Here is a 27,567-nt window from a genome sequence, read left to right as displayed (position 1 = left end):
TACCCTCCCTCCTACTCGCGCCGAGAGTTTCACTCGCCTGCCTCTTGGGGCGCGCGCGCGCGCCTGGCTCGGTGTTTCGCTTTCTCTCTCTCCCTCTTCCTTTCCGTACATGTGTGCGCCTACGGTGTGTTTTTTCTCTCGCTCGTGTGAATCTCCGTCGGTGTGCCGTGCTAGTTCACTTGTGTGTGCGCGCGCGTACGTCTCTGTGAGTGCAAGTACAATCCCACCGACGTATTTTTCCCCCCATTGGTGTGTGGCTGCGCGCCCGTACGTCCGCCATTTTACAAGTCGCCATTGAGAGGTTGAAAAACCCTCTACAAAATGTTTTCTTCGATCTGTAAAAAAAAAAATCGTAAATAAAAGTATCCGATGTGATCTCGTCCGCGTTTGTAGACCTTCATTCCGTGTCATCTCTCGAAGATCACTGTGCAACAGAGAACGCGTTCGAAGAAAAATCACCGTCTCAATATTCTAGGGGAAGAATAACGAAAAAAAAAAAGAAAAGGCAGTGCTTAACGGTACGTGGGCGTTTAATAACACATCGCAAAGTTGCCAACCTGTGTGCGCGTGTGTTTTTCTCTCATGCCTACGTCGGTAGAGAAAAAGATAGTGAGTGAGTGAACGTGAAAGATAGAGCGAGAGAGAAAGAGATCATTACTGGTGAATATTATTTTCATTCCTTCCGATCCCCTACTTCGGTGCCCCTCGCGCGCGCGCTCTCTCTCTCTCTTTCTCTCTTGGCAAGTGACACGAGTGTGATATTTCGAGGATAATAATCATCAAAACATATGTGAGAGTTGCTTCATTTTTGTTTATTCGAAAACAAATTGAAGCTACGAAAAAATACAAGTGAAAAATATCACCGAGCAACAAAACAACAAGTTGTACGCGCCGGAATTGTGTGAGTAGCGGAATAAACGACGATGGATAATAAGCCATGACGCACCCGTCCCATCAGACGAACGGCGCCAGCTTGGAGGACTGCCACACGAATTTCTTCGCGCTGGTGAGTTTTTTCCCTCCCTCTCTCCCTTTCGCCCTCGCGAGCCTCTGACATTATCCGAAACGGAATACTCGCTTTACCTACGGAAAAATCCTCGAGAATCGTCGATTTTCTTGACTCTCCGTGAGAAATAAGCACGATCGTCCTCCGTGCCTCTTTTCCCTGACCCTCTTACGTCCCTGCTTCCCCTGACACGCCGTCTTCCCCCTCTCCGTCTGATCGGCCGTTTCCCGGCGATGAGATCGCGCGCTCTCTACGAAATGTGTACACATACTCCGAATATTTCAATACTTGGTCAATTTTCTACTCGCTTGAGCTCATAAAACATCCCAATTAAACTGTTAAATTTTTCTCTTACACTGTCTCGCCGTTTTAGCAAAAAAGCATCGTTACTCCGATGACGAAAATAAAAAACTAACGGAAAAATATACAAGGAAGTCTCCGTACGAAGTCAGTGTTATGAGTGAGGTTAAATATGACTTAACCTTGGAAAATATTCTTTATCGCGAGATCTTGTGTTTTTATAACCTCAAATCTCGAGCATTCGAATACTATTCTTCCCAGACAAATGTTTTCTCGTACTTTTTTATTATTTTTACTATGGAAATTTCTATTCGCATTAAGTAGATTAAAAAAAAAAAACTCCGTAAATAGTGGCACCTCAATCCACCCGGAAATCGTTTTATTTTATAGAACTATTTAAAAAAAAGGATTGTTAAAATAAAATAGAGTCTCTGATATTTCTTCAAAGTGTCAAAATTTCGAGTTTCTATTAGAATTGACACGAAGCTCTATCATTATGAGCGTTGAATTCGTGTTTTTTGTATACATTCGTTGTTTCTGTATACAATCAGTGCATTTTTGGGGTTAGGTTATCAGAATCGAATGTTTTTCGCATAATTATGTGAACATACGAATTCTGGAAGTTGGTGCAATCGGTTGGCACATTCGAAGATTTTTTTATGAGACGAGATTGAACAGATTTTGAGTTTCGATGGTTCAACGAAATAAGAATTCCGCGCGTGATTGATTTAAACGCCTACGGAATGGGTAAAAAGTACTTTAGGAACAGTTGTGTCAACGAGTACTGACAATTTTCGCGAATGAAAATCCGCTCAATTTTTTTTTACCCCCGTCTATAAATTTCAAAGGTTGGCCAGCCGAATCGCAAGATTCACACAATACTCAGCAACTAAATGACTTCGGTGTTCCCTCTTTCCCAGGTTTTTTATTCGTTGCTCGGGACAACAAATTCGACTTCGCAGAGGCACCGCGTTTATTGTGTTTTTCGTTATTTAAATCTCGTAGGAGTGTCGGTATCCGTGGAGCGCCAATGATTTTGAAGTTTCTCGTGTGCCCAATGTCATGCCTGATTCGCATTACGTACACGGACGTACAATGTTGTGTGTACGCGCGCTCCTCCTGCGAGGGCAGAATAATGGCAGAGACAGAGAGAAATGAAAGAAACGCCGTGGTGGGGGCGCGCGCGCGCGAGTGACGAGGAGAGCAAAGTTGTTTTACGAAAACGACGAAGGACGACATTTTCTTCCGTTTGCTAGCTTCGACGAAGAGAATGAGACGAAAAATGGAACGTCGTTTTACCACCGTCAGTCCCCAGGACGTTACGTTGTCGCGAAACTCGAACGTTGCATTATACTGTCAAAGCAGCAGGCACACCGACTTTTTATATATTTATAGAGAATGTAAAACTGTGAAAGATCGGAGAGAACGTGCGAGAGAGTCTAGTCTATGGTGAGCTGTAGCTGCAGCAAACCTCTCCCCGTCCGTCTCTCTCTCTCTCTCTCTCTCTCTCGATAGTCTCAATCTCTCCTTCTTCTCTCTTTCTCCTTCGTCGAAGCGCGAGCGCCGAGCGCAGCAGTGAGGCGGCAACCGTAGCGAGTTTTTAACCTCGGGGAGTTAGCGTAACGGTGAGCCAGTTTTCTCGCTCTCACGAGCGACGGCAAAACGCGTTGGAGGCCGCCGCGCGGGGACGAGTGCAAAGCGCGATCAACACCAAACGAGAGCGAGACAAAAACGTTGATGGAACGAGGAAAGTGGAAAATGGGGGAAAAACGGGAATTGAGCAGGGACGAGAGATTCGAACTTGTTTCAATTGTCATTTCTGTTTGCTAATTCTCTCGGGAATAATAATGAATGCTGTGTCTATGCTACGACTAAAGTACGCGTCTGAAAAAATTACTCTCAGCTTACTCGAAGCCATTTCCCGGAGTGTATCGGTGGATCGCAAAATTTAGTCTTGAAAAATTTGCCATAGAATTGTCTTGCAGTAGGTAGAATACGCTCGAGGCCTTGGGGGAATAGCTTCGGTTTTTTTTCCACGCGCTTCGCGCGTCGTAGAACGAAGGGAAATGCAAAAAGAAGGCAAGAAATGGTTGACGAATTCTAGGCAGATAAATGGAACAACGAACTCGGCGTCAGATCGCGATTACGGAAACCCCAACGCGCTCCGGTCAACAAAGAGATAAAACTTTCGCGTTGAAAGAGCGAGGCAGGAAACGTCGATTGTGTACCGACTCGGAAAAACAAAGGCGATTCGTATCGGGATACCGAGTTTTTTCACGATCGAACGAAGAAAAAAATTCTTCCTGCTGAAACGTCACTGAAAAACTTTGATTGCATCATCGCAGCTTCGGATTCGGATGTGCGAGAGCGCTTCGAGAGCTTCTAGTTTGGCTCTTCGCTCCTCATTTTTTTCCTTTCCTTGCGCCCCCGATGCAGGCGCAAAGAGCTGGGAAATTGGCTCGTCGGCTCGTCCTAAAAGAGCAGGCCGCGCGTCGCGTTTACGAAGATAAGGAGGAGGACGAGAGGCCAGACGCGCGAGCGAAGGAAAGGCGCGAGAGGGAGAGAGACGGAAAGTAGCCTGACTCTCTTGCGGTCGTCGTACTCTCGACTCGTAACATTCCTTTCGCTTCCACAAGTCTGGCCACAAGCCTCCGTACCGCACTCTCTGTTTTCTACTACATACTACGTCGATGTACTAACCCAAGAGAAGTCTACTATCTCTCAGTCACTACTGTCTTCCTCTCCGCACGTATTTACTACCGAGCAACAAAACGAACAAAACTTGGCGGCACATTGCCTCTGTGTTTGCCTCCCCGGCTCTCTTCCTCTCCTTTCAATCGCGCTGTCTCTCAGACGCTAAGCCGAGCTCGCCTGCGTTGCCAAATCGTCGAGAAGAGAAAAACAAATAAAAACAGCGGTTGAGGATTGTGTGCGCAGGAAACAAGGAAAAATCGTGTCCCACTTGCCGCAACAGCATCGTTTTACAAATACACACAAACAACACACTCGTCACGTGGCTACTTCGATCGTTCGCGCCCGATGGCGCTTCGATCATTCCCCGCCAGCTGATCTACTGCCGGGACAAGTGCCAATGAGCTTTTACTGTGCTTCGACCGTTGACGTTTATCGGCAACGCTTCGTATCGTCGGTAGGAACAAAGTTGAGGGTTGGTTCTTTCCGCCGTTCGAGTCGAGCCTCGAGGTTCGTTGTTCGACGAGGAGAAAAATGAAAAATAGGCGCAAGCGGAAACGGGCTCGTTTACGTTGCGCGCCAATCAATCCGGCCGACGCGAGCGAGATGGCGTTGCTTCCCGATTCGTAAATCCCAAAATTCTAACCTCAAAACGCTCAGCGACCTTTCCACGATTATCCCGGGCTCCTATTTCCATCGGATCTCGCCCCCACTCCGCAGCTCATTTCCCCAAAGTCTAAAGTACTTTTTCAAATAATATTCACTAAATCCCCGTGTGTCCCTGAGAGCCGATTATTCCGAAGAAGAAACGTTGAAACGCGTCAATTCAAAAGCGTCTTAAGCTACCGGTTCTTTCCGGGCTGGCCTAGGAATTTCTCCCGTATCCTGCTGTTCTCCAGGCTCGATATTTCCTTTCCTTTATTTTTTCGCCCTTTCTCTTCGAACGATCTCTGCGGCTTGCATGCGTGTAGAACATCGAGCCGGTTCTCTCCCCTCCCCCCCTCTCGGCGCTCGTCCTCCGGGGCGTTCTCGGTCCTTCCCACACAGCGCCATCCCCGACGCACCGTAGAGAGTAGAGAATCCCGGTACCCCCAACATACATATGTAAACCTTACTATCTACGTCGTTCGCCCATGCCAGGCACAGAGTAGAGGAACGCGGCCCGCTCGGCAAGCCGGAGGGAACAGGAGGGGAAGTACCGAGAGCCGAGAGAGACTGTGCATCGATACACTTCTCCCGTGTACGTCAGACCTTTCTTTTGCTCTCTTCGTCTTTTTCGTTTCGACCCACCGGCAGGAATTGTTCGGACGCACGCCCGGTCTCTCTTCTTTCCAGGCGCATGTGCGCCCTCTGCCAACATTTTTCCTCTCGTTCTCCCTCTCTTTTTATCTGTGTATTCAACATTTTTTCACTCGCCTCTCCAGCTGCCTCATTCCACTTTTTATTTTTCCTTCGACTGTAACATTTGACCTTTCGTGTGTACATTTAGAGGGCATCCTATCCGTACGGAACTGCTTCTCGAAAACCGGTGCGAATTCCGCTTAAAATTATCACCTTCGGTGTCAACATTCGTTCGATCTTCGTTTCGCTGAATCCTCAAGTTATTTGATAACCTAAAAATTTTTATCTAATCTTCCTAAAGTTTCGAGCGACGGGAAAGGGAAAATAGTGAACGCGATCGCACGTGGTGTTTCGGTATTTCGAGCCGTTCGCTCCTCGGAATAAAGCGACGAAGAGTCAGGCAAAGACGGAGAGAAAATCTCGCGTTGAGTTTTAGCCCGTTACGCGGGAGTTTTAACAGGAGGGGTGGACACAACCGTCAAACCCATATGCACACGTGTACGTGTGCGAAATGGCCGAGTATAAAGATTAAGCGGAGCACTCTCGTGTCTCGGCTCAAATCACCACGGTCACGCTGTAGCGCGCGACTCTGTCGAGAGCCGGAGGTGATGTGTCTCTCCCCCACGGTCATTAACGCGCCTCTTAACGGTCTTCGTGTAAAACGATGTTGCCTCGACTAGTGCTCTTTTTTTGACGAGTCAATACAAATACGATAGAAAAGAAAGGGGAAAAAATGAGAGAAAAAACGTTTGCTTCGAATCTCAGTTCCTCAAGGTCAGTAGGTTCGAAGAGATGCAACTGAATCCTCGCTTTCGAGTTTGTTGTAATATTTTCATAGGTAATTATCGTAAATCGTTTCGACCTTTCGCACGTCTCTCCAAGGGACCGATCGCACTGATCCGATGGTGTTATTAAGGTATTCCTTTCACGAACCAGAATCTTCTACAAATAGCTCGTTATAAATAACAGTAAAGTAAAAGTGCATGCGAATAGATTGGCGAAATTTCAGGTCGGGTTATCGAACATTTGATGAAGAATGGAAACTTGAAAAATCGTTAAATCGATACGGGAGCTCGTGGAAATTCCATCATCACCACATTTTCATTCAATAATTCATATATTAAATAACTCTAAATTCCTGATACGAACGGTCTCACGGATAGGAAAAAATTTAAGAATATTTGGTACAGGCTTACAAAATATTTTTATTACGTTTATAAATAAGCCTCCGGATATAATAATGCTAAAGACCCATAAAATTTCGGTTTTCGGTCCGTTTGTAAGCCATCAATATCGACTGTTTTAAGGAGTTTCGGTACAGGCAATACAATGTTGCCATGCTAAACCATACTAAAAACATAAAAAATTTCAAAATTATGAGAATTTTATAAAATTTAATGAACATATTCTTTAGTGCCAAATTTGACAATACACATTTTTAAAGATTTTTCTTCTGTACAGTTATCGAGTAATTCATCACTAAAGTTCACCTGTATAAGCATAGCGTTTCCATATCTATAGGTATACATTCCGGGCATAAGAAATCCGCTTTAATGCGTAATTACTCGATAACTAAGCGGAAGAAAATTTTGAGAAAAATTGTGTTTTCGCACTTGATGTTGAAGAACATTATCACCAAATTTGTTCAATTTATAATTATTCAGACTTTTGTACCATACGTCGTTAAAAAATCCATAGCGACGATAAAAATAAAGAGTTATCGAATGCTCAAAAGAGATATTAAGGAAGTTCAAGCGATGTGTACCGGATATCATACGAAAAATAGATTAGATTTTATTATTCCAATCAGGTATCTTGTTGAACAGCGCTTATGTGTGAAAAATTTGGAGAGGTTTCACCGGTTGGCAATCGAGATATATTCATTATTGAAAAATCACGGGTTAAACATGGGCTCTTGGGGAAGCTTTAAAAAATTGCGAACTTCAACAGTAAATATCTCAATTTCGAGACGGTGACTCGTCGGCATATTCCGCCAGAAGTTTAATACTGTTTTGAGCTTTCCGTTTAAAAAATTTGATTGTGCAGAGTTGGAAAATAATATTTCCATAAGATACGCTTGAACTTGCTCGACGATGGAAGTTGGGAAAATGGCAAAAGCAGAAGCTTTTCCCAGATAACCGCGACTTCTCAGGTTCGGAATCAGTCCAAATTTCGAGTGCCCCAATTTGCGCCACCAAAAAGAAATACGGTCATGCGAAAGGAATACCTTAAGAAGGTGGATCAGTCGGTATATCGCAGTCATGAGTGCGAGAGAGATAGCTGCAAATTTCTAAATCGAAATTTGAGGCAGTTTAACCGATTAAAAAAAGGCCCTGTCAGTCGATTTTTGCCATTGTTCTGCGCAGGCTGACAGAGCCTTTTTTAAATCGATCAAACTGTGTAAAAGAATTTCGATTTCGAAAATTCCAAGTGAGCTTAGTCGACTCTTAAGGGCGTTTTGGCGCTAAAAATCAAATTTCTGCCACGTGGGTTGCTCCAGATCGATGTTTTCAATATTATTTTCAACTTTTTCTTTCTAACCAACGAAACGTTGATTGCGCGCTGGTGGCGAATTTCTCCGTGGCGACGTAATCCATGCGTTCGAGAATCGTTCGTAATCTACTGTGACCAACAGGACGTTGGAAGGTTCAGATGGTGTTTCGGAGCGTCTCGAAACGCGCGAAGGTGCCGTCAGATTACGGGAGTGAAGATGGGAGATACTAAAATCTTGAAAACGTCAACAAACCATTGGCGAGCGTTGCGCGAGTCCATGGAGGACGTCGAGGCGGAGAGCACACGTTTTTGTGCGCTTAAATAGCGACGAATCGTATTCGCCGTTGGAATAAACGCCGGTGTAAACGTGCTCAGCGGGTCGACGGTTGTTCATTGACGGTGATTTGGCCAAAGTTTTATTTCTGCAACAGCGCGCGCGTGTTCTCCCAGAGTGGTTGGCGCTACCATAAGCACTCAATTATCGGGCATTCGTCGGTTTCGCATAATACGTTAATCGCCCATACGAGCGTTGCGAATGAGCGTTAAAGAAAAATAAAAAAGGAAAAATCTCGTACGTGGGACGTAACGAATCGGCGGGCGGGGGTCTAAGGAAGCCCGTAAATCCGCGCTTGCGTCCCTATTCGCCGAGAGGCAATGGGACGCGCGCACCTCTTCGCCTATCAATGACCGGTCACAGGCTTGCGCGCGTGAGTTTTGTGTACGAAGGGGTGAGAGCGCGAAAGATAGAGAGAAACGCACGTCGCGTTGCTCTCTACACAGTATCTCCGGCAGGCTGCTCTCCCTTCCTCCGCGCGCCTCCCCACCCCCTTAAGCTGATCAATACAAGCGCGCACTACGTGCAAGGCCGTTCGCGTGTTACTGCCTAACGCCGGTTGTCGCTTCCTTCCTTTCGGCCACGTAGGGTTACCACACTGGACGAATGCTAAGTTCCTCCAACCCCCTCCCCCGGTTCGCACTCACTCAACCCCTTTTTTTCGATAAGAGCGCCCCGGAGAAAAAGACAACCGAAGCTTCTCCCCCTGCCCCCTCCCCCCCGAAGCGGTGCCCAATCGCCGGCACGTGCCGTTTGTCTGGCTTCCCGTCCCTCGCTGCTGCCTGCCTGCCTGCCTGCCTCTGTTCCTCCTTCCGCTTTATTGCCGCGTAAATAATGCTGCGGTGCTCAAAATTCCCCGAAATATTCCTCAACAAATATTACCCTTGGATCGATACATCGATTCGCGCGCTTTCTTTTCTTACCTTTTACTTGCTTCACGACTTTCGACTCGCTATTTTCACTCTAATTTATATTCATCGACGTGTTCTCAAAGCGATTCTCGATGTTTCACCAATTACGCGACAGACTGTGCTGGGGAACCCGGAGCCCGGCGACGATCAGCTGATAGGCGCGTTATCTCCTCAGCCCCGATGCTTTCCTCTGCGGCTCAACGGCTTCTGGCTTAGGCAAATGTTTCTTTCAATCCTCATCTGCTGAATTCTCCCGATTGGGTATTCAACCCATTGGCGTTTCTGGCTTCGCGATCAAACACATTTTGCGTCTGTAATCTACGACCGTTCCTTAGACTCATTTCGATCGTGAAAACTTTATTGTCGAAACAACGATTGTGATCCTGCGATGAGGAATTTCGTTCGAAAAATTCTGCAAAGAGATGAAAATTTTATTCATTTTCAAATTTTATTGAATTTTATTGAATTTTATGAAAGAAGAAAAATTTTTATTTTATTTTTGAAACGTTCGAAATACAGTTGCTGAATAATTACCAGTCCGCAAGCTCTAATATCAGGAAAATCTTGAGTTTTTTCCTTTGCAAAGTTAGCGGAAATTTTGGCCAATTTGTGAAAACTCCGTGTCGAATCACCAGGCTCAAAATAAGTAAGCATTTTCAACATTTTTCATCCTTAATTCATAACTTTTCCATGTTTTTTTGCACAGACGGACCTCTGCGGCATAAAATGGAGGAAGCTCGTGTGGGGCGAGGTTACCGGGGGCTTTGGGGGTACCCCCCTTGAGGATCCGGTACTGTCAAGCTTCTCGAGGTGTCTAGCCGGCGATATACTGTGCGTATGGCGTCGCGTAGCAGCCTCACCCTCCTCCGCTAATTCCGGACCAGGTAGCGGTGGGGGAGGCATTTTCGATCTTGGTATAGCACCCTCACCTGCTCCACCGCCGTTGTCCCTCACCGCCGCGAAGGAGCTCTGGATTTTTTGGTACGGCGAAGAACCAGATCTCTCTGGACTCGTTTCGCCCGAGCTCATCACGTGTGGTAATTATTCCTCATTTTTTTATTATTTTCTTTATACTTTCGACGTTCATATGTGAAAATGGAATCGTTGGGACTAGACGAGAAGAAGACATTTTCGTCTTTCCAAACGTCGACGAATCTCCTTTTCTCCGATTAACGAGCTCATTTGGATTTTTTTTTATTTTTTTATTTTTTATTTCATTCTTATTTTTACTTTTTTCATTGCACATACGTGAATCGAATTTTCTGGACTATCCGATGGCGTTTTTATTTTGTAAACGAATAAACGTTGTTAACGAGGAATATTTACATTGAAAAGGAGCTTAGTTTGATCGTACGCATCGACAAGGAGGGGAGGGGGGATGATTCGACTACGTGATTCAAAATTCGTTCAATTATCCTTGAATAACAAGGGGGGAGAAATGCGACGCCAAAGGACCGCCCAGAGGTACAGTTTCGCGACAGGACTACGATAATACCAAATGCGTTACACTCGGTGGCGAATGTTTGGATGCGGGAGAAGAGCTCACTGCTCGGGGTCACTGAACCGTGCTCGCGTTCCCCGTTCTCCCGCGACAATTTGCCCCTTCCCCTTTGCTCTCTACGGGTACTCGAGTGTTTCGGGAAATATTGTAAGCTCCTGATAGCGGCTTGTTTATACTTCATTCATTTTTATTCCGTATTTTCTTGACGAAAACTGTAGAAATTTTTTTTTAAATTATTTTTTGATTTTTTATTTACAGATGAAGCGTTTTCTGTCATTGATCCTGTTCGGAAAACCCTTGCGAATCGGTCGTAGAACGCGAATGACGATGGAGCAATAATTTTTTCGAACCGCGACCTTATCGTCGGGCGTCGATGTTGAAAAATACACTTTTCGTTTGCCACACTATAAAAATCGCACTCTCCGAGTTGCCTCAACGATATTGACGCATGTGGCGACAAAACGTGTTGCGTGTGTGACTTTCGACACGCGCGAGCTCAAAGCCCGCGATAATAAACTCATTCATCGCTCGAGCTGCCGGTGTGACTGAATCGTGCTCTCTCGCTCTTCCTCTCTATTCTCCGGACCGCAAAGCACATATCCCGGCGCCTCTCATAGAGCTCTTTACTAGCACCTGAGATACCGGAATTTTATTTATTTTCGAAAGTAAAATATCGTTATGGAAATCGTACTTGAAAGAAAATTTGATGAGCTTTTCAGCTCGAATCATTTGCTCGAATGTATAACTGGATTTTTGTAGTGGAAAACATTTCATTTCTCGACAACCTACCACTGGATTTTTTCATATCAACTCATAGAATCATAGAAAAATATTGAATCAGATATTTAAGAAAATTCACTGCTCCGTTCATATTTTAAATACGATTTTTTGATGATTTTTAATCTCAAATCGGGAGAAAAAGTCGATATTTTCAATCTTATTATTGGAATCTTGATTGGTCTTTTTAATTGTTCTTTTTAATTCACTTGAATATTTTTATTACATTTTAAAATAAAAAAATGAAGTGTTCTTGGGTTTCTTGAGGAGGATCGAGATTCTTGGACTGAGAAATCCGTAACCCCGTGGACGAGGCCGAAGTGAGAGCGTTCGAAATTATATAGCTCGTGTTGGTTGGAACGGAGGCAGCAACGGTATCGCGCTCGAAAACATTTTCCGCACCGTTGAGACTCGGCTTGAAGCGGCGTGCAGAGACGTGGCAACGTTTTCTTCTTCAGGCACAGAAAAACCGTAACGAGTTTCAGTCGCGTTTTGATGATTTTTTTTTTTTTTCGTTGAATTTTCCCGTCAACATCTATTTCGAATTTTAATAAAAATTTTAAATATTCATTTGCCATTGAATGCGCGTCGATTTGAAACGATTCATAACGAGTCGGGAAAAATTCTGCTGCGCATTTATCTCCGTCACAGTTGAGTTTTCGAGAAAAATGAACGTTACGCATTGTTTGTTTTATTTTCGCAAGGAAACGAGGTTTCTCTTGCACCGGCGCAACCGATAGAGAGGCCCTGCACGTAAATCGTCCGTTTTCTTATGGTAACAGTAGAAAAAATTCTGTAAGGAATGATTTCTCAGCATTTTTACCGGCTGCTTTTCGCAACGCTTGTTCCGGTAACTCATCGTTTGGCGATGAAGCGTCGCCACGTTTTCGACGTCGTGAAAGAAACTTGGTGAACGTTCGGAGCAGATTTTTGTATTGGGAAAATGTCGAATCAAAATTGAATGTGTTGACGTATTATTATGACGTCACGTGACCTCGTTTCGCCCACCTGACGACTACAAATAACGCGTGAAAATAAGCACGAGGCTGACATTTTTTGTTCTGTTGTCACTTCCTACGCGTCTATTTCGAGATTATCGCGTCGCCCGCCTAATTTTCCATCGATGCACTTCTGTTCCACCCATCCCCCGGGCGCTCTCCCTCGTTGTTTATCGATCGACAGAAACACGTGTACTGGACCGGCCAGTGGTTGTCACTCGACGGCATAAGCCGCTGGCGAAAGAGCGCAAGAAAGAGAAGAAGAGGGAGAGAGAGAGAGAGAGAGAGAGAGAGTAATGGAAAATCCGTGCGCCGGCGTCTGCGGATTTTGATCGTTGACTCGCTACAAATTTGTAAGAGACAGTCAAACATTTCACCCCCCCTTCAAAAACCATGAAACACAGGGAGACGCTGAAAACGTATTTCCCTCTTGGTTCGTTGATGCGCCTTACAACGAGCAGCGCTCAAAACCTAAGAGATCCATATTTTCATCGGCAAAGGATAAAGCGCGGGCTCGCAGACTTTCACCGTAATATACATAGATGGCACGACGATCTTCTTTCTCTCTCATTCTCACGCTATTTCTATGCTCGTGTCTCTCTTTTTTCTTCTCCGCCAACGAAACAGTCAACTTCTCCCACGCTGCTCTCACTGTTTCATGGTTTTTTTTCTCTCTCTCCCTCTCCGGCTCTCAGGTCTTTTTTATTTCACAATGTGACTTCTATCCTTCGTTTCTCCCACCCGATTTTACGGACACGAGCCGATGCATCGATTGCTAAACTCTGCTGCTGCGTTTCTCCACCATCACTACTCCCTCTTTCCTCCGACAAATACACCAAAATGAAATGCCCACGCGACCCTACCAGCCAACTTTCGGACTATTCAAGATGGCGTCGTGTAAACACTTTTTTGAATGGCTCCTCATGCCGTTTATTTAAATTTTCCTTTGACCTCGCCGATAAACATTGAGATCGGTAAAAATGGAAACTGTACGAGGATTTTGACCCATTTGCATACGTGCCTGTTGAAGCATTGACTTGTATTAATATATTTTTTTTATCTACTTCTCATTTTACAGAAAGTGAACAAGGCTCCTGGGAGAGTGGTCTTTCGTACGAGTGTCGATCCCTTCTGTTCAAGGCTCTCCATAATCTTATCGAACGTTGCCTCCTGTCTAGAGATTTCGTTAGACTTGGCAAGTGGTTTGTCCAGCCTTACGATGGATTCGAAAAACATCGGTGCAGCAGGTAAATTGTGGATAATACATTCCTCTTGACATTATGTTTCTAAATATAAATTAATCGATTTACAAGATTTTCCAAAATTGTTGTATTCAATGGGGAAAAAATGGTCGTTTTACAGCAGTCACCTGTCCTTCTCGTTCGCGTTTTTCGTGCATGGGGAGAGCACTGTTTGTGCAAGTGTCGACGTCAGGCAACATCCGGCCGTGCGACACCTCACGAGAACGTGTCTGCAACGAACCCAGACTACCCAGTCCGGTGTCAAGGGTAAACAACAAGATTTTCAGTTGATAAAAAAAATATCTATAGATGAGTGGAGCGCATACGTACCACTGTGTTGCCTAGTAACGTATTATTTGTTCGTGAAAAATTGAAAGAAAGACAGTCGACGTCATATTCGACTATGTAAAAGCGCTCGATTTTTTTCATACGACCCTGAGCTGCTGCTAGGGCTTTTCATACTGTTCTTTGGGATGAGACATTTGCTAAAATTTCAGGACTCTAAATAAAGGATGTAAAATTTTAAAAAAAATGCTATTATTATTGTAATGGGTTTATGCATAAATATTTTAAAATGAAATTAATGAATTGCAGTGATCCTGGCACCATACGGATTGGCTGGAACCTTGACAGGACAAGTCGGACGCGTCGATAGTCAACTGTTGGACGAATGGAAACATTTTTATCCGATAAATGGTACGAATATGGATAATGGCTTGCCGCCGTTGGTTGAGGTCCTCGTTGGAGGTGTAAGAATGCGTTATCCTTCGTGTTACGTTCTCGTAACTGATATGGACGACGTACCAACGGAAATGCCACTTTCACCGCCTTACAGTCCGGCTAGTTACGAAAATCCGAACTCGACGCAACGCGATTTAAAAGCATCTACCGAACTACCCGAACGCGTTTGGGCCGAATGCTCCCTTGGCTCTCCAATTTCCGCTACTTCCAAGACCGAAACTTCCTCGAACTCCATTGAACTCGGCACTTGGACATTCGTCGATTCAACACAAAAGTCTTCCTGTACTTGTTCCAAGTGAGTGTACCCATCGGTCTGAATTCTTGTTTACTTAACATTTGTTTTTTGTTTCGAGTGAAAACCGCGATGCCATTCGCGATGCAATACAGTTTTATCCGTTATTTCCATAGTTTAATTTAAAATCAAAGAAACGAAAGAGAGAGAGAGAGAGAGAGAGAGAGAGAGAGAGAGAGAGAGAGAGAGAGAGAGAGAGAGAGAGAGAGAGTGAGAGAGTGAGGAAGAGAAACAGAACGGTTTATCCTATTGTTGCAGTCAAGTTTTGAGCCAATATCATTTTGAAAGATAAAAAGATTTTAAGCCAACAATCGCGAGAGATAAAATATTGGAATATTGGAAAACAATTGGAATAATCCTAACGGATTCGAGCTTTTATAAACATTTTAACAATAAAAATTGAGTTTTTCTTAGTATCAGGAACTCAGAAGATTTATAACAATGATTTACGTAGTGTCCGTATAAATTTTCCAATCATTATTCAAAAAGATAGCTATCAAAACTTCTTTCTCTGCCGTGTGTTCATAAGGCTTCAGTAAAATTCGAAAAATTGCATCCACCCGTGGGAATATAAAAATAGGAACCCTCGTGAACGTAAAATTGTGCATTTTTTCTAATTCCCGTTTGTTTCGTTAAAAATATCCTCGTTTTTTCTTCGTTTTGCATGTTAGGGCGGTTACCAGTAGTGTGCAAAATGGGAGAGAACGTTAGCAGTTTACGGTAGATTTTTTGTTTATCAAATCTTTTTTTTTTTCTTTTTTTTTCCTCTATTTACCCTATGGCTGCTGCAATGTGTGCATGTGTTTGAGTCGAGAGAACGTGGCTCGAAAGGCAAGAGTTAGTATTTTTCCGGTGGAATGAAAATCCTTTGAATTTCGTGTAAAAATGAAAATTGAAAATTTTCTAGTCGGAAGAGAGTGAGAATAATTTTGCCGGAAATTTCGTAACTTTGCACCTCAGCCATTCGCTTTAAATTTCATGTTTCGCTGAATTTTCACGAGTGTGTTTTGAGCTCCTTAAAAAAAGTGTCCCTCTGTGTGTGATGTTGTGACGTATAAAAAGAATAATCGGACATAGTGGAATTGAAAAAAAGGAGATGATATCTTTGGAGAAAAAGATGTTAAAAGCATCGGTTGCAGGTGCACGACCCCCGGGGGTTGGAAAGGCCTCGCCTCCTCTCACGTTCAGAGGGAGAGGGTTGATAAAGGTGGACGGAGGGTCGTGCCTTTTCATCGACGTTCTACCATCCAGTGGGATGCCTCTTGCCCCTCTGTCCCTGCCAATGCCCCCAGGTGGGTAAATCTGCCTTTCCCTGCAAAAAGAAATAAAACGAAAAAAAAAATCCATTTTCGCCCCCCATATGATCAAAGCGTATTCATTAATTCATTAATAACAAAAAAAACGACAAAAACACGTTTAAATTGTACAGAAATATCGGAAAATCTATCGCTTCATTCCCCTCATAAAAACTGCCTCACTTTTAACCACATGGCTTATAGTATTTTTTTCCCCAAGTGAAAGATTAATTCCATTTAATAAAAAATTGACAATCGTTTTTCTAACGATAATTTACAAATATAACGTTATTTCGTGGAACTCGAGATTTCATCTAACTCCATTAGGGCTCTCTGTTTTCGCACCGTTCCTACGTTTTTTTTTCTTCATTTTTACAAATTTTTCATTTGAAAGCAAGGGAAAACAAAATTGAAACTGAAATTCGAATAATAAGAATAATCTTCAGGTCATCAATGTCGAGTCACGCTTGCTACAACAACGACTATATCATTCCAAATAACAAAGGGTATGCAGTGCATGATTCTAACCGCTCACTGATTGTTATTTTTTTTTTTTTCGTACTTTTTACTTCCCGTAGTTGGATTTTTCTGTAAAATTTTCACCGATTCGATAGAATTATTAACATACAATGGAGCAGGTGATTGAACCTTTTAACACTGTTGCTCAGGGCTGGGTTTCTTTTCTCAATCCTACTATATACACAATTTGTTTAGTGCTGAAAAGTTCACCTTGCAACGCTCACAATCAGCTGTATTATCGCATGCGATTTGCTTGTAGAATAGCTTAGAACTAAATCCAAATTAGAACTTTTATCACCAAATAATATTTGTAAATTAACTTGGCTTCATTCCGCCAATATTGGAGACGTAAAACGTTGGATTTTTGCTCCATGCATTTTAGTAAAACATCAATTTCAATTGATGTTACCATCAAATGTTACCATCAAACGATGGTAAATAAACTAATATTCCACACTTTATTGCAGTGGGTGAAAATGATTTTTTGTGTCTCCAAATATCATTTACGTAACTTTTCATTAATCAATCAATTGAACAATTGTGATTCATCGCGCTCAACGGGTGGAAGCTGAAATTATGTGCTCCAGCTTGAATTTATATTCGATTGTACAGACTTTGTCGATAGTAGCGTTTTTGTCGAATATATCGGAATATTGATAGATGAGCTATTTAATTTCGAATATATCGAAAAATCGTTTCTATGGATTAATGCATGAAACACTGGTTGAATCGAGGAGTACGAAAAAATGCAAAATCTTGATGGGAATTCAGGTCAAACGTCAGCAGAACGGAAGGAGCACCGAATACACCACCCGGTGGGCCACCCTCGTACCCGAGAGGACCACCAACAGGCGGTGATTGTCCCCCGGTGCCATCGGTTGGTTCCCCGGGTTCACCGGCGCCATCACCTCTTCCGACGCCCCATTCCGAGCCGGCATCGGTTCCTCCGGCTGATCCAACGATGCCAACGTTGTCACCTCAACCACCTCCGAGTCATCCGAACACCGCACCACCGTTGACACCCTCGCAAGGACCCAAGTCCGTAGCTTCGTCGACAACGACTGCTTGCAACAACCAAGCACCGAGTCCATTACCATTGCCAACGTTGAAACGACCGATCCTCGCATCGAGAGAATACGAGGGTGCTCTGCTCGATGACGAGCAACCACTTTCGTGGCTCTACGATTATTCCACCCAGGAAGCTTGGCTCAATCATCCTGTAAAACGCTTCAAGGGCACAACCAATCCACCACCCACCAATCTACGTAGTAACAATCTTTACCCACCCTCGAGCGTACAAACAATGCAATCACAGGCACCCAAAACCGACATCAAACAAGAGCCAAACTCGAACAATACTGTGAGTTCATGATATTTCTCATTAAACATTTATTTCTTCATTCAGGGCTTTTTTTCGCTCGAGGCTTCTTGGGAGAATATCTCGTAAGGGGCTCAGCGATACCGTTGAACTTTCCAACGATCGTCTGTCCACTACTCTACCTTTAGTGCGTTGAGAAAAATTGGAAATTGTGGATTCTATGAGGCTCGTCAACATATCACGTTTTTTTTCTTCTGTTTCTGTTTTCGAATTTTTTATTCTCTTCTTTTTACGTTTTATTATTTTTCTCTCGTTTTTTATTTTCACGTGTTAAATTCATGTGATTGTCCACGTCGTACAGGGCGAATGCATGGGTGGCGGTAGAAACGATCCTTACGAGTTCGACGCGACCGGGGAGGAAAACAGTATCGGGGTCGATGGTCTACGACGACAGAGGGACGATCAACCAAAACCGGGCTCTTTGTTCACGAGCGAGGGACTTCAGGCCTCGTACAAGGATCTCGAACAAATATTTGACAATTCTGATCCGGATACTTCCAGCGACGAGACGGTATAATTCAAAGAATTTTGTTTTCTTATCACTTTTACCCTAGTTCGAGCTGAACAAAAAACGACACCTTTCCATCACTATTATCCAACCTGAAATTTCATGCGAGCTTTATCACATATCGTACGATGAAAAAATTCGTTGTACTCAAAATGATCATGCCATCGACCACCTTTTTCAATTTTTCTCACTCGTTCACGAATTTGGCTAAGATATTTTTTACATGATGCTGATGTTTACATTGTTGGAATGCAGCAATTATAAATATTCTCATACTTTTCATATCGATCCAACTTTCGAGGCGAGTTCAACCAGCGAAATAAAAAAAAAAAAAAAAAAACTACGAATTTTTTGTAAAAAATCACGACGTTGCATTCCATCGATATAAACTTCAAAACTATTTTACTAATCATATGTATGTCTTTATAACTATCAACATATATAAATCTATAAACTTATTCATTTTTCATGTGTTTTTTCTGTTTGATATCTGGTAAAATGTAGAATCTGAATCAGCTGCAAGTTCAAACGCCACCGGGCTCCAATAAATCAGCTGGTGTGCACGAAGAGACGCGTCTCGATTCAACGAACAAGCATAACAACCGTGGGGTTGGTGTATTACGTCCGGAAGAATTATCGAAAATGTTTCCAACCCCACCATCTCTTGAGCATAATCCTGTAGCATCACCTTGTCAATTGAATGATTCGACGATGGATCAGACCGAGTTGAGCATGTCACAAAGATCATTAAGACACGTGCCTGATATTTATCCTAACATGGGCTCACCGCAAGAGGAAACAATTGAGGATTGGTCATACGTTTTTAAACCAGCTTCGATTTGTAAACTGGTCGGTTCCTCAAAGTACGCTCCATTAACGAATTTGCCAAGTCAATCGTTGCCACCGGTAACATTGCCTTCGCATTGCGTGTACAGACCTTCCTGGCAGTGTAATCAAACGACGAATAATACTAGTAACGAAAAATCTTTGATACAAACGACTCGAGCGTCTTCGGTCCAACAACAGCAGCAGCAACAACAACCACAAAATCAACAAAATTCACAAGCTCAGCCGTCTCAACATAACCAGCAACAGACCCCGACACCGACTCAACCACAAATCCAACAACCGCCAACCCCGAGCCAACAAATTCCAAATCAAACTCAACAAATCGCGGCCCAATCCCAGAATTGTCCATCGAGTCCGGCACAGCTTCCGTATCGTGGCACTGGAACAATCACGAGACCACCACCTCCACCTTACGACCAACCGAGCCCTGCGACCTCGACATCCTCCTATTTGAACAAAAATCTAAACAGCATTGAGGCTGATACACCTGGCCCCGCAAGAATTCCTGAATCGAATTCGTTGCTCGTCAATATTTTACTCGGTGACACCGCTCTCAATATATTTCGCGATCACAATTTTGACAGCTGCAGTCTCTGTGTCTGCAATGCCGGCCCCAAGGTCGTCGGTAACATCAAAGGCGCCGATGCCGGAATTTATCTCGCCGGCTCATGGAACAATACCGCGAATAACGGTAACCTAGTTTTTCCCGACGATGATCAAATACGTTGTAGTTGTGGATTTAGCGCTGTCGTCAATAGACGATTAGCCCATCGTGCTGGATTATTTTACGAAGATGAAATGGAAATAACGGGCATCGCTGAGGATCCTGCCGAGAAGAAAAAAGCTTCTCTGGTCAGCGTCGTCTGCCCCGGAGACAAATGTCCTGAAGGCTTAGATCTCGTACCTTCGAGTGTTCTTGAATTGCTACGTGAACAGTGTATGATCGTTCAGAGCTCTGCCAGCAGTCTTTACAGAGCTGCGAGGATTTACGCGAGCTCCAAAAGTCGCAGTAGCTTTGTACCGAGCTTGAACAGCCTCGAATTTAACGATGGAAATGAAGTTTCACTCGCGGCTCTCGATCAAGGAAAAATTGATACTCTACAGTCTGACAGAATGAAGAATACCCTCGGCGTACATCGTTGGGCCTTTCTCCGAGCTCATGGACCACAATGCACCGGCGATATCGTCCGCATGATGAGAGCTCTTCAACCTCTTCTTCAAGAAGCCGTACAGAAAAAGTGCACCACGCGAATGTGGGAAGCTCCTTACACCGTCGCTGGACCACTAACCTGGAGACAATTTCACAGACTCGCCGGACGCGGCACCGATGATAGATGCGAACCACAACCCATTCCCGCACTCGTTGTCGGTTACGATCGTGATTGGTTATCACTCTCGCCTTATGCTCTCAGCTATTGGGAAAAATTACTCCTTGAACCATACGCCGGACCAAGAGACGTCGCTTATGTCGTTCTCGCACCTGACAATGATTGCGTCGTCGGCAAAGTTAAATCTTTCTTTCGGGAACTCTCCACGACGTATGAGGTAAGGAAATATCATATTTTTATTCACATTTTTAGTAAATACTGATTATATAGTGCAGTGCTTGGTTTGTTTTTTCAATTCCAAATCATACTCCAACATTTATAGCCGTAATGATACGTAGTTACGTCGAAAAGGCACTGACTGAACAGTTACACTATTCATTAAATTTAGCTCCTTTTCTAAGTTCACAATGAAGAATTCTTTTATTGCTTCATATTATTCCGAACAGTTAGAGCTTTTAAAGTCTTCTTCGAAGTCCCTTACGTTCCTTTTTCCCATTTTAATAATCTTTCGTCGTTTACAGATTTGTCGGTTAGGAAGACATACACCAATCTCGAAAACAGCGCGCGACGGTATTTTGCGGGTCGGTAAAAACAGCGTTCAGAAAGTAACGAAACAACCGATTGACGACTGGTTCAAACTTCTTGGTGATAATCAAATAGGAGAATTACTGCGATTATACGCGCAGGTGTGCAATCATCGTTTAGCCCCGTATTTGACACAAGTTATTCAAGATCGCAGCTTATTGGATCATGGGGAATCCGCAACTAAACAACAACCGACCCCTGTTTCGGCTGCTGATTCGATGCCGCCTACGCCGGATGGCACGACGATCAAGACCGAACCTAATGGTAAGTAAAAAAAAGTATGAAAAGCGCACGAATGAGGTTTCAGTCTTGATCGGTAAATTGCGAATTCTTGTGTTCATAATTAACTGGCTGTTGTCATTTGTAAATGAGTTTTATAAGTCAACCCTTCATCGAACTTTGAAATATTCGAGGCTTTTACTGACGATAATAATATTTTGGGTGAGGCTATCTGAAAACTGAGATATAATTGCCAAAATCCCGTGGCTGAAATGTGTTTCCGAAATAGGAAGCGTCTTCGCAAAAAACGGGTATTTGCCGTTGAGCTATCGCAGTTTCGGACCAATGTGCTATTTTGAAAATGTCAAAAATGAGTAATAATTTGCGTAACACTCTCAAAATTTTAACAACAGAAGGTGAAACGACTCGCAGTGAGACACCATCATCGAACGCTACACCGAACGCCAATTCTTCGATGGGCAATACGACACCGACGCCACAAACACCCACTTCTGCAAGTTCAACACCACCGACGGGCCAGAACAGTTCTGGGACGACAACTCCACCAACGACGACGACCAATATCGGACCCGACGAAGAAGAGGTTGAACCACCTGCCATTGTCGTTTATATGGTCGAACCATTTTCCTTGGGTGGAGCAGAAGATCCTGATCGTCGACGTCTCGCCATTCTCGCACTTTTACGAGCTTATTCCGCTGCCGTCAATAGCATGCCCGAAAATATTCGATCAAACATCAACGTTCAGGTAAAAAATAAAACAACCCGACCGGTTCCTTTACAATTTATTATAAAGTTGAGATCATCAAAACGCAATGGGAGTTTTCTTTGTTTTTGCGTAACCACTAAATTTTTAATACTATATTCAGCAACATAAATTCGTGATATTTTTTGGCCCAAAATCAACATGATCCACTGATCGAAAATTAGAGTTTATCGTACTCGATTATAATTCACTGTTTTCTCGCAGTTGATATCGTTGGAGAGCATAATGGAATTGGGACGAGCGCGCGAGAGGCGAAAGATTCAAGACGAAATGAGAGCGTTGGCCTTGAACGTTTTTCTACAAGGTCGACGACTCTTAAATCATAATTCGACCGTCAAGAGTCTAACGGGTTTCGGAACAGCAGCTGCAGCTGATCTATTTCTCAAGAGTAAAGACGTGAGTTGAGGAATTCTGAATGTAACTCGTTCCAGGTATTCATACTTCCTCAGGATAAATTACGAAACTATAGAGTTTTCATTTCTTCTAGGAACGGAACAAAGCACCCTACAGACTTTATGCACCAGCTTATGTTCTCGCACCCCTGAGATCGAAGAGCGAAGCACCTGAGAGTTTTGGTATCGCCGGACCCGAGGAATGCGCCGTACTTTATTTGAGCTACTGTCTCAGCGAAGATCAATCGAGATTGTTGGCCGTTGCAACCGATGATCGGGGTGAAATTTTCGAAACTGCTACCATCAACATCGACGTGCCCAACCGAAAGAGAAGAAAAAGGGCGTCTGCGAGACGCGTTGGTTTACAAAAACTTATGGATTTCATATTAGGCGTCATGTCTCAAGGTGTAAGTACATTTTTCAATAAGCGCTTAATTTTTTTTCAGTCTCAATGTACTACTTAATTGATATTGTTGATTCGATTCAATTACAACGTCAAGATTTTAACATCAATTTCATATTGGCGTATCTAAAGGTTCAACCATGGCGACTCGTGGTGGGTCGTGTTGGTCGCGTAGGCCACGGTGAATTAAAAGGCTGGAGCTGGTTATTGTCTCGCAAAGCCTTATTGAAAGCGTCGAAACACTTGAAAGAAATTTGCGGGCAGTGCAGTTTGCTCTATCCTACCGCAGCTCCCTGTGTTCTTAGTGCTTGTCTCGTTTCCCTCGAGCCGGACTCGACCCTACGATTAATGGCCGATCAATTCACACCTGATGAAAGATTCAGTCATGCGTCTGTTAATTGTCAGCTGTCGACGCCACAGGATGTTACTTGCACTCACATACTCGTCTTCCCTACTTCTGCAACGACCCAGGTTCGTCATTATTTTATAATAATCATTGTAATTTCCACAAATATATTCAAGATATTCTTTCCGATTTAAAATGATGCTTCGCACGCAATTCTATTGGATGAATTCGGCATACGAAAGACCTAACTTTTAAATTGTCTGAGCAATCGTGAAAATTAAAGTAGAAATAAAAGTATTTTATTGGAAATTTGAGTAAAAAAAAATCTTTCCGCTACCGATTTGAACGATCTTGTTACTAAGTTTCCTTCAAATATTCATCGATGATTTTGTTGTGATTTCAGTCGTCGCAGACCGCGTTTCAGGAACAACATATAAACGGTCCTGAGCTCGGTGACGATGAGCTCTTTTCCGCTTTGAATGACGATATGCCTGAGGGCATGGAAGGAATGGGCGATTTCAATGATATATTCAATGTATGGCCCGAAGCCGGTGCTGGCGGTGGTCAAAGCCCTGGTGGCAGTCCTCACAGACCCGAAGGTTCGCCGTTAGGTGGTGATGGTGGTGGTTCCGGTATTGGTAATCACGATGGACCAGGCAGTCCATTTCCATGCAGCAATACGCCAAGGGTACATTTTCCTCAATTTCCTCTCTTTGTTTCCCTTAAAAAACAGCGAATGCATAGTTGATACTGGATTAAAAAAAAAAACTATTTCGAACAATCTTCGCTCTCATTCCTTGATTAGTGCAAACAAAATGTCATAACTTTCGCAAATTGCGATTTGATCGTGACTCATCAATTTCTTGTGGCAATAGTTCATGTTTTCCTCTGAATTCACTGATAGGGCGCAGTCGCGGATCAAGCTGAAGAAGTTGGCACTCTTCTCCAACAACCTCTTGCCCTTGGATATTTGGTCTCGACCGCACCAACGGGTCGTATGCCACCGTGGTTTTGGGCTGCTTGTCCACATCTTGAGGGTGTTTGTCCTGCATTTTTGAAAAACGCACTACATCTACACAGTCCTGCTATACAGCAGAATAGCGATGATCTTCTTCAACAACAAAGCGCATTGACTGCTCATCCATTGGATTCGCAATATACCACCGATGTCTTAAGGTAATTATTCCGCTTTTGACAGTTTATTTCAAAGAGTTTTGAAAGTATGACGGACTATCCGAAACGTTTCAATTTTTTAAATAAATTCAATTTATTAACCGACAATCTTGCAGTTTTTGGAATAAGAATCGAATCCTGTTTCTTTTCTTTTGATTTTATAAATTACTTTTATAAAAGTTACTTCTATATCGTTGATTATTTCCAATAAGATTATTTTTTTTTTTCATAAATTCTATGTTTTATTCATTTTTATTTAACATCTATAATTATAAAAGTCAAAAGTTGATTATGGTGAATGTAATTGACATGTTTTCTGCAGATACGTGCTAGAAGGGTACAACGCGTTGTCTTGGCTCGCGGTTGATGCAAATACGAAGGATCGTCTCTCCTGTTTGCCGGTTCACGTGCAAGCACTCATGCAACTATATCACGCGGCTGCTGCCCTCGTCTGACCCACACCCTCATCCCTTGTAGCGCAATGCGCCAATCTCTCTCACCAAATTATTATCATTATGAGAATCGGGAGCTTTGCGAGCGCAATTTCATTCCAAGTTGCCCAACAACTTTTTTTCGTCCACTGGTGGAAAACTACTTTTTCTAGTTTTTCTTATCCTGTCCCTTCCCTCACTTGCCCTCAACCAACTGCGTTTACACTCATGAAAGTATGACGCGGTGAGACTCAATTGCCGAATGATGGAGCTGTTGATCAAAGGATACAAAAAAATGTTGTCGGTCGTGAATCAGCGTTCGATGAGAATAATTAACCGGTCCAAGATTTCAAAAGGGCGTAAGTCGCGATGAAACGCTTGGAATTATATAATCGACTTCAGTTTTTTCTCTAACGATGGATATTTAACGAATGCAGCCCAAATTCGCGTTATTTATTGCAACGAATGGGATTTACGTCCGTCATCTTGAAAAGTTGCAACTTGTTAGTAAGGTTTCGGTTTAGTTGGAAGGAAAAAGTGTTAAAAACGTGGCCGTCGTGAATAACGTGTTCTATGGAGTTACAAAGATGGCTCGCCGAGGGCATAATGTAGATGTAATAGAAGAAACACACACATACGTAAAGTGATATGTAATCAACGTTATTTTATTTTTCGGGCAGTCGCTATTCGCGGTTTAAATGATTAAGTTCGTGAGCTGAGAAACGAGGGAACAACGAGTGTTCGCTGCTCTGAAAATTTTTAAATTAAATTTATCGTTCGGTTGGTTTGCGAGTTGCCACGTGATGGCTGAATCGATCGAATGAAACATGTGATCGTCGTAATATTCCATTCCGCAGAAAATAACGATTGTCCGGCAGGTGAAAAGACGTTGATCGCATGAAAAAAAAAAATAAAAATAAAACACGTAACGCAAAGCGAATGACGTTATTTTGTTTTCCAACCGTTGACATTTGTTCGACGACCTTGAAAAAATGGCGGATCATTGAGAACCAAGATTCGCACCCGTCAGCTTGAAAAGTCGCATTTTCGGCCATAAGGGTGGTGCGAGATAATCCGTGTTTCAAATTCCCTAATCGCGAAGAGGAGGAACAAATTTTTCGACTGCAAACAATGTTCTCGAATCCTCATTTTTCTGGCCTTTATCGCATCTGGCAATTGAATTGCAACTGTATTTTTCTGTCGCACAATTGGCCAAGAATTTGTGGGAAAAATTATATAAAATTTTATTTTGAAAGCCACAATTGCCGGGGTAGTTACGATCAAGGTGCAAATTCACTGAGCACACCGGGAGTTGAAACGAGAAGCGATCAAAAAACGAAATGAAAATATACTTTGCCTCTCGGGTCGATTTTAGATAGTTCAATTGAAAGAAGAAAAATAAAATGGAATTTGATGGGAAAAGAATAATCAGAATCTCTAGGGAATGGTTGCGTATCCAAATGTTTTTTAATTATAAATTGAACTTTGTACAAAGCTTTTACTTATTGCCAGCGACGAAGTAATATAATGATATTACGTTGTTTTTTAATTTTATATAGATGAATATAGCGTGAGTAGATTAAAGGAAGAAAAAAAAACAAACAAGACAAAATGAATGAGAATGAAAAGAAGAGCGCCAACCAATTTTCGGCGCTCAGAAATACACGGCCCATAATATATATATATACATTTCTTTCGTTCTTTATTTTTTAAATTTTACTCATTTGCCTCGTTAAAGCCCCTGGTGTGAAATCTTAAGTGCGACGATTATAATTACAAAACTCGCGGTCATGGGTCCCTGTTATCACGTTTCCTAGACCCGCAGACCGTGAGCCTCGATGAACAAACCAGCAACAAAAAAAAACAAATTTTATTCGAATTAGGTGACATTCTATATTATACATACATCGTAGTGTAAAGAAAAACAAGCAAAAAAATGTAAAACTTGTTTTCAAGAATAATTTATGAAGTGGAGACATCGCCGAGATTAGGAAAATGATTGTAAGTCGAATGGTTAAAGAAAAATAATAATAATTAATAACCAGAAAAGATCGAAAAATGTGTAAGAGAAAAGAAAATTCCCCTGCACCTTTGGAAAATAATAGAAATGGGATAAAACTTCTCAAATCGAGAGCCATCGTGGCGAGGAAGAACGAAAATGGAAAGGAAAAAAAATTGCGTCAGTCGCATAGTACAAATATGACTTGTACATAGGAAACCCCGTTATCCCCTCCCTGCCCTTTCCCTCATTAATTGGTTAATTTACTTACCTCCCACACACTCACTCTGTATCTATAGTATTTATTACTTGGGTAGAACGTCATTATTGGGATTATTATTATTATTATTATTATATTAATATTACGAAATACAGTTTTATGTGTATATATATTATATATACCGTTTATACTCATTCATACACCCTCGACCATTTTTTTTCTTTCATTAGCGCTCAGAATTATTGAAAGAGAATCCGTTCGTTATATCTCATTGCGAGTTCAAATACGATGAAAAAGAAAAAAATGACATTCTTCGACATTCTGTTTTTAGATGTATGGCACTCAATTTTTATCGACACATGAACGATACGAGAATTTTTCATTGTTCAATAGCAATGTGCACAATGATATATGTGTAAAAAAATGTTTTTTTTTCTCGCGAGAACGAGTAAGGCTTATTTGTACCAATCTCGATGACGTAAGTGTATATAAATGTAAATAGTATTATGGTA

At 42.7% G+C, this 27,567-nt stretch overlaps 1 protein-coding gene across 3 annotated transcripts; it reads left to right on the top strand.

The window, feature by feature from the left end:
- Window positions 1-4: 4 nt before the first annotated feature.
- skd (mediator complex subunit skuld) lies at window positions 5-27,230 on the top strand. Of its 3 annotated transcripts, XM_043416176.1 has the most exons (17): window positions 5-1,006; window positions 9,783-10,113; window positions 13,431-13,599; window positions 13,715-13,860; window positions 14,188-14,629; window positions 15,766-15,918; window positions 17,212-17,800; window positions 18,120-18,329; window positions 18,831-20,720; window positions 21,025-21,352; window positions 21,721-22,073; window positions 22,296-22,487; window positions 22,579-22,890; window positions 23,019-23,357; window positions 23,636-23,920; window positions 24,137-24,408; window positions 24,728-27,230. In XM_043416176.1, the coding sequence occupies exons 1-17, from the start codon at window positions 938-940 to the stop codon at window positions 24,858-24,860; spliced, it is 6,213 nt and encodes a 2,070-aa protein (XP_043272111.1). In that variant the 5' UTR covers window positions 5-937; the 3' UTR covers window positions 24,861-27,230. The 3 variants fall into 3 exon arrangements, with proteins under 3 accessions (XP_043272111.1, XP_043272112.1, XP_043272113.1); XM_043416177.1 differs by lacking the exon at window positions 15,766-15,918; XM_043416178.1 differs by lacking the exon at window positions 18,120-18,329.
- Window positions 27,231-27,567: the final 337 nt, after the last annotated feature.

The sequence above is a fragment of the Venturia canescens genome, chromosome 4 (genome assembly GCF_019457755.1).
Source record: "Venturia canescens isolate UGA chromosome 4, ASM1945775v1, whole genome shotgun sequence".
NCBI classification, from domain to species: domain Eukaryota; kingdom Metazoa; phylum Arthropoda; class Insecta; order Hymenoptera; family Ichneumonidae; genus Venturia; species Venturia canescens.
This window is presented reverse-complemented; position numbering and strand designations above follow the sequence as displayed.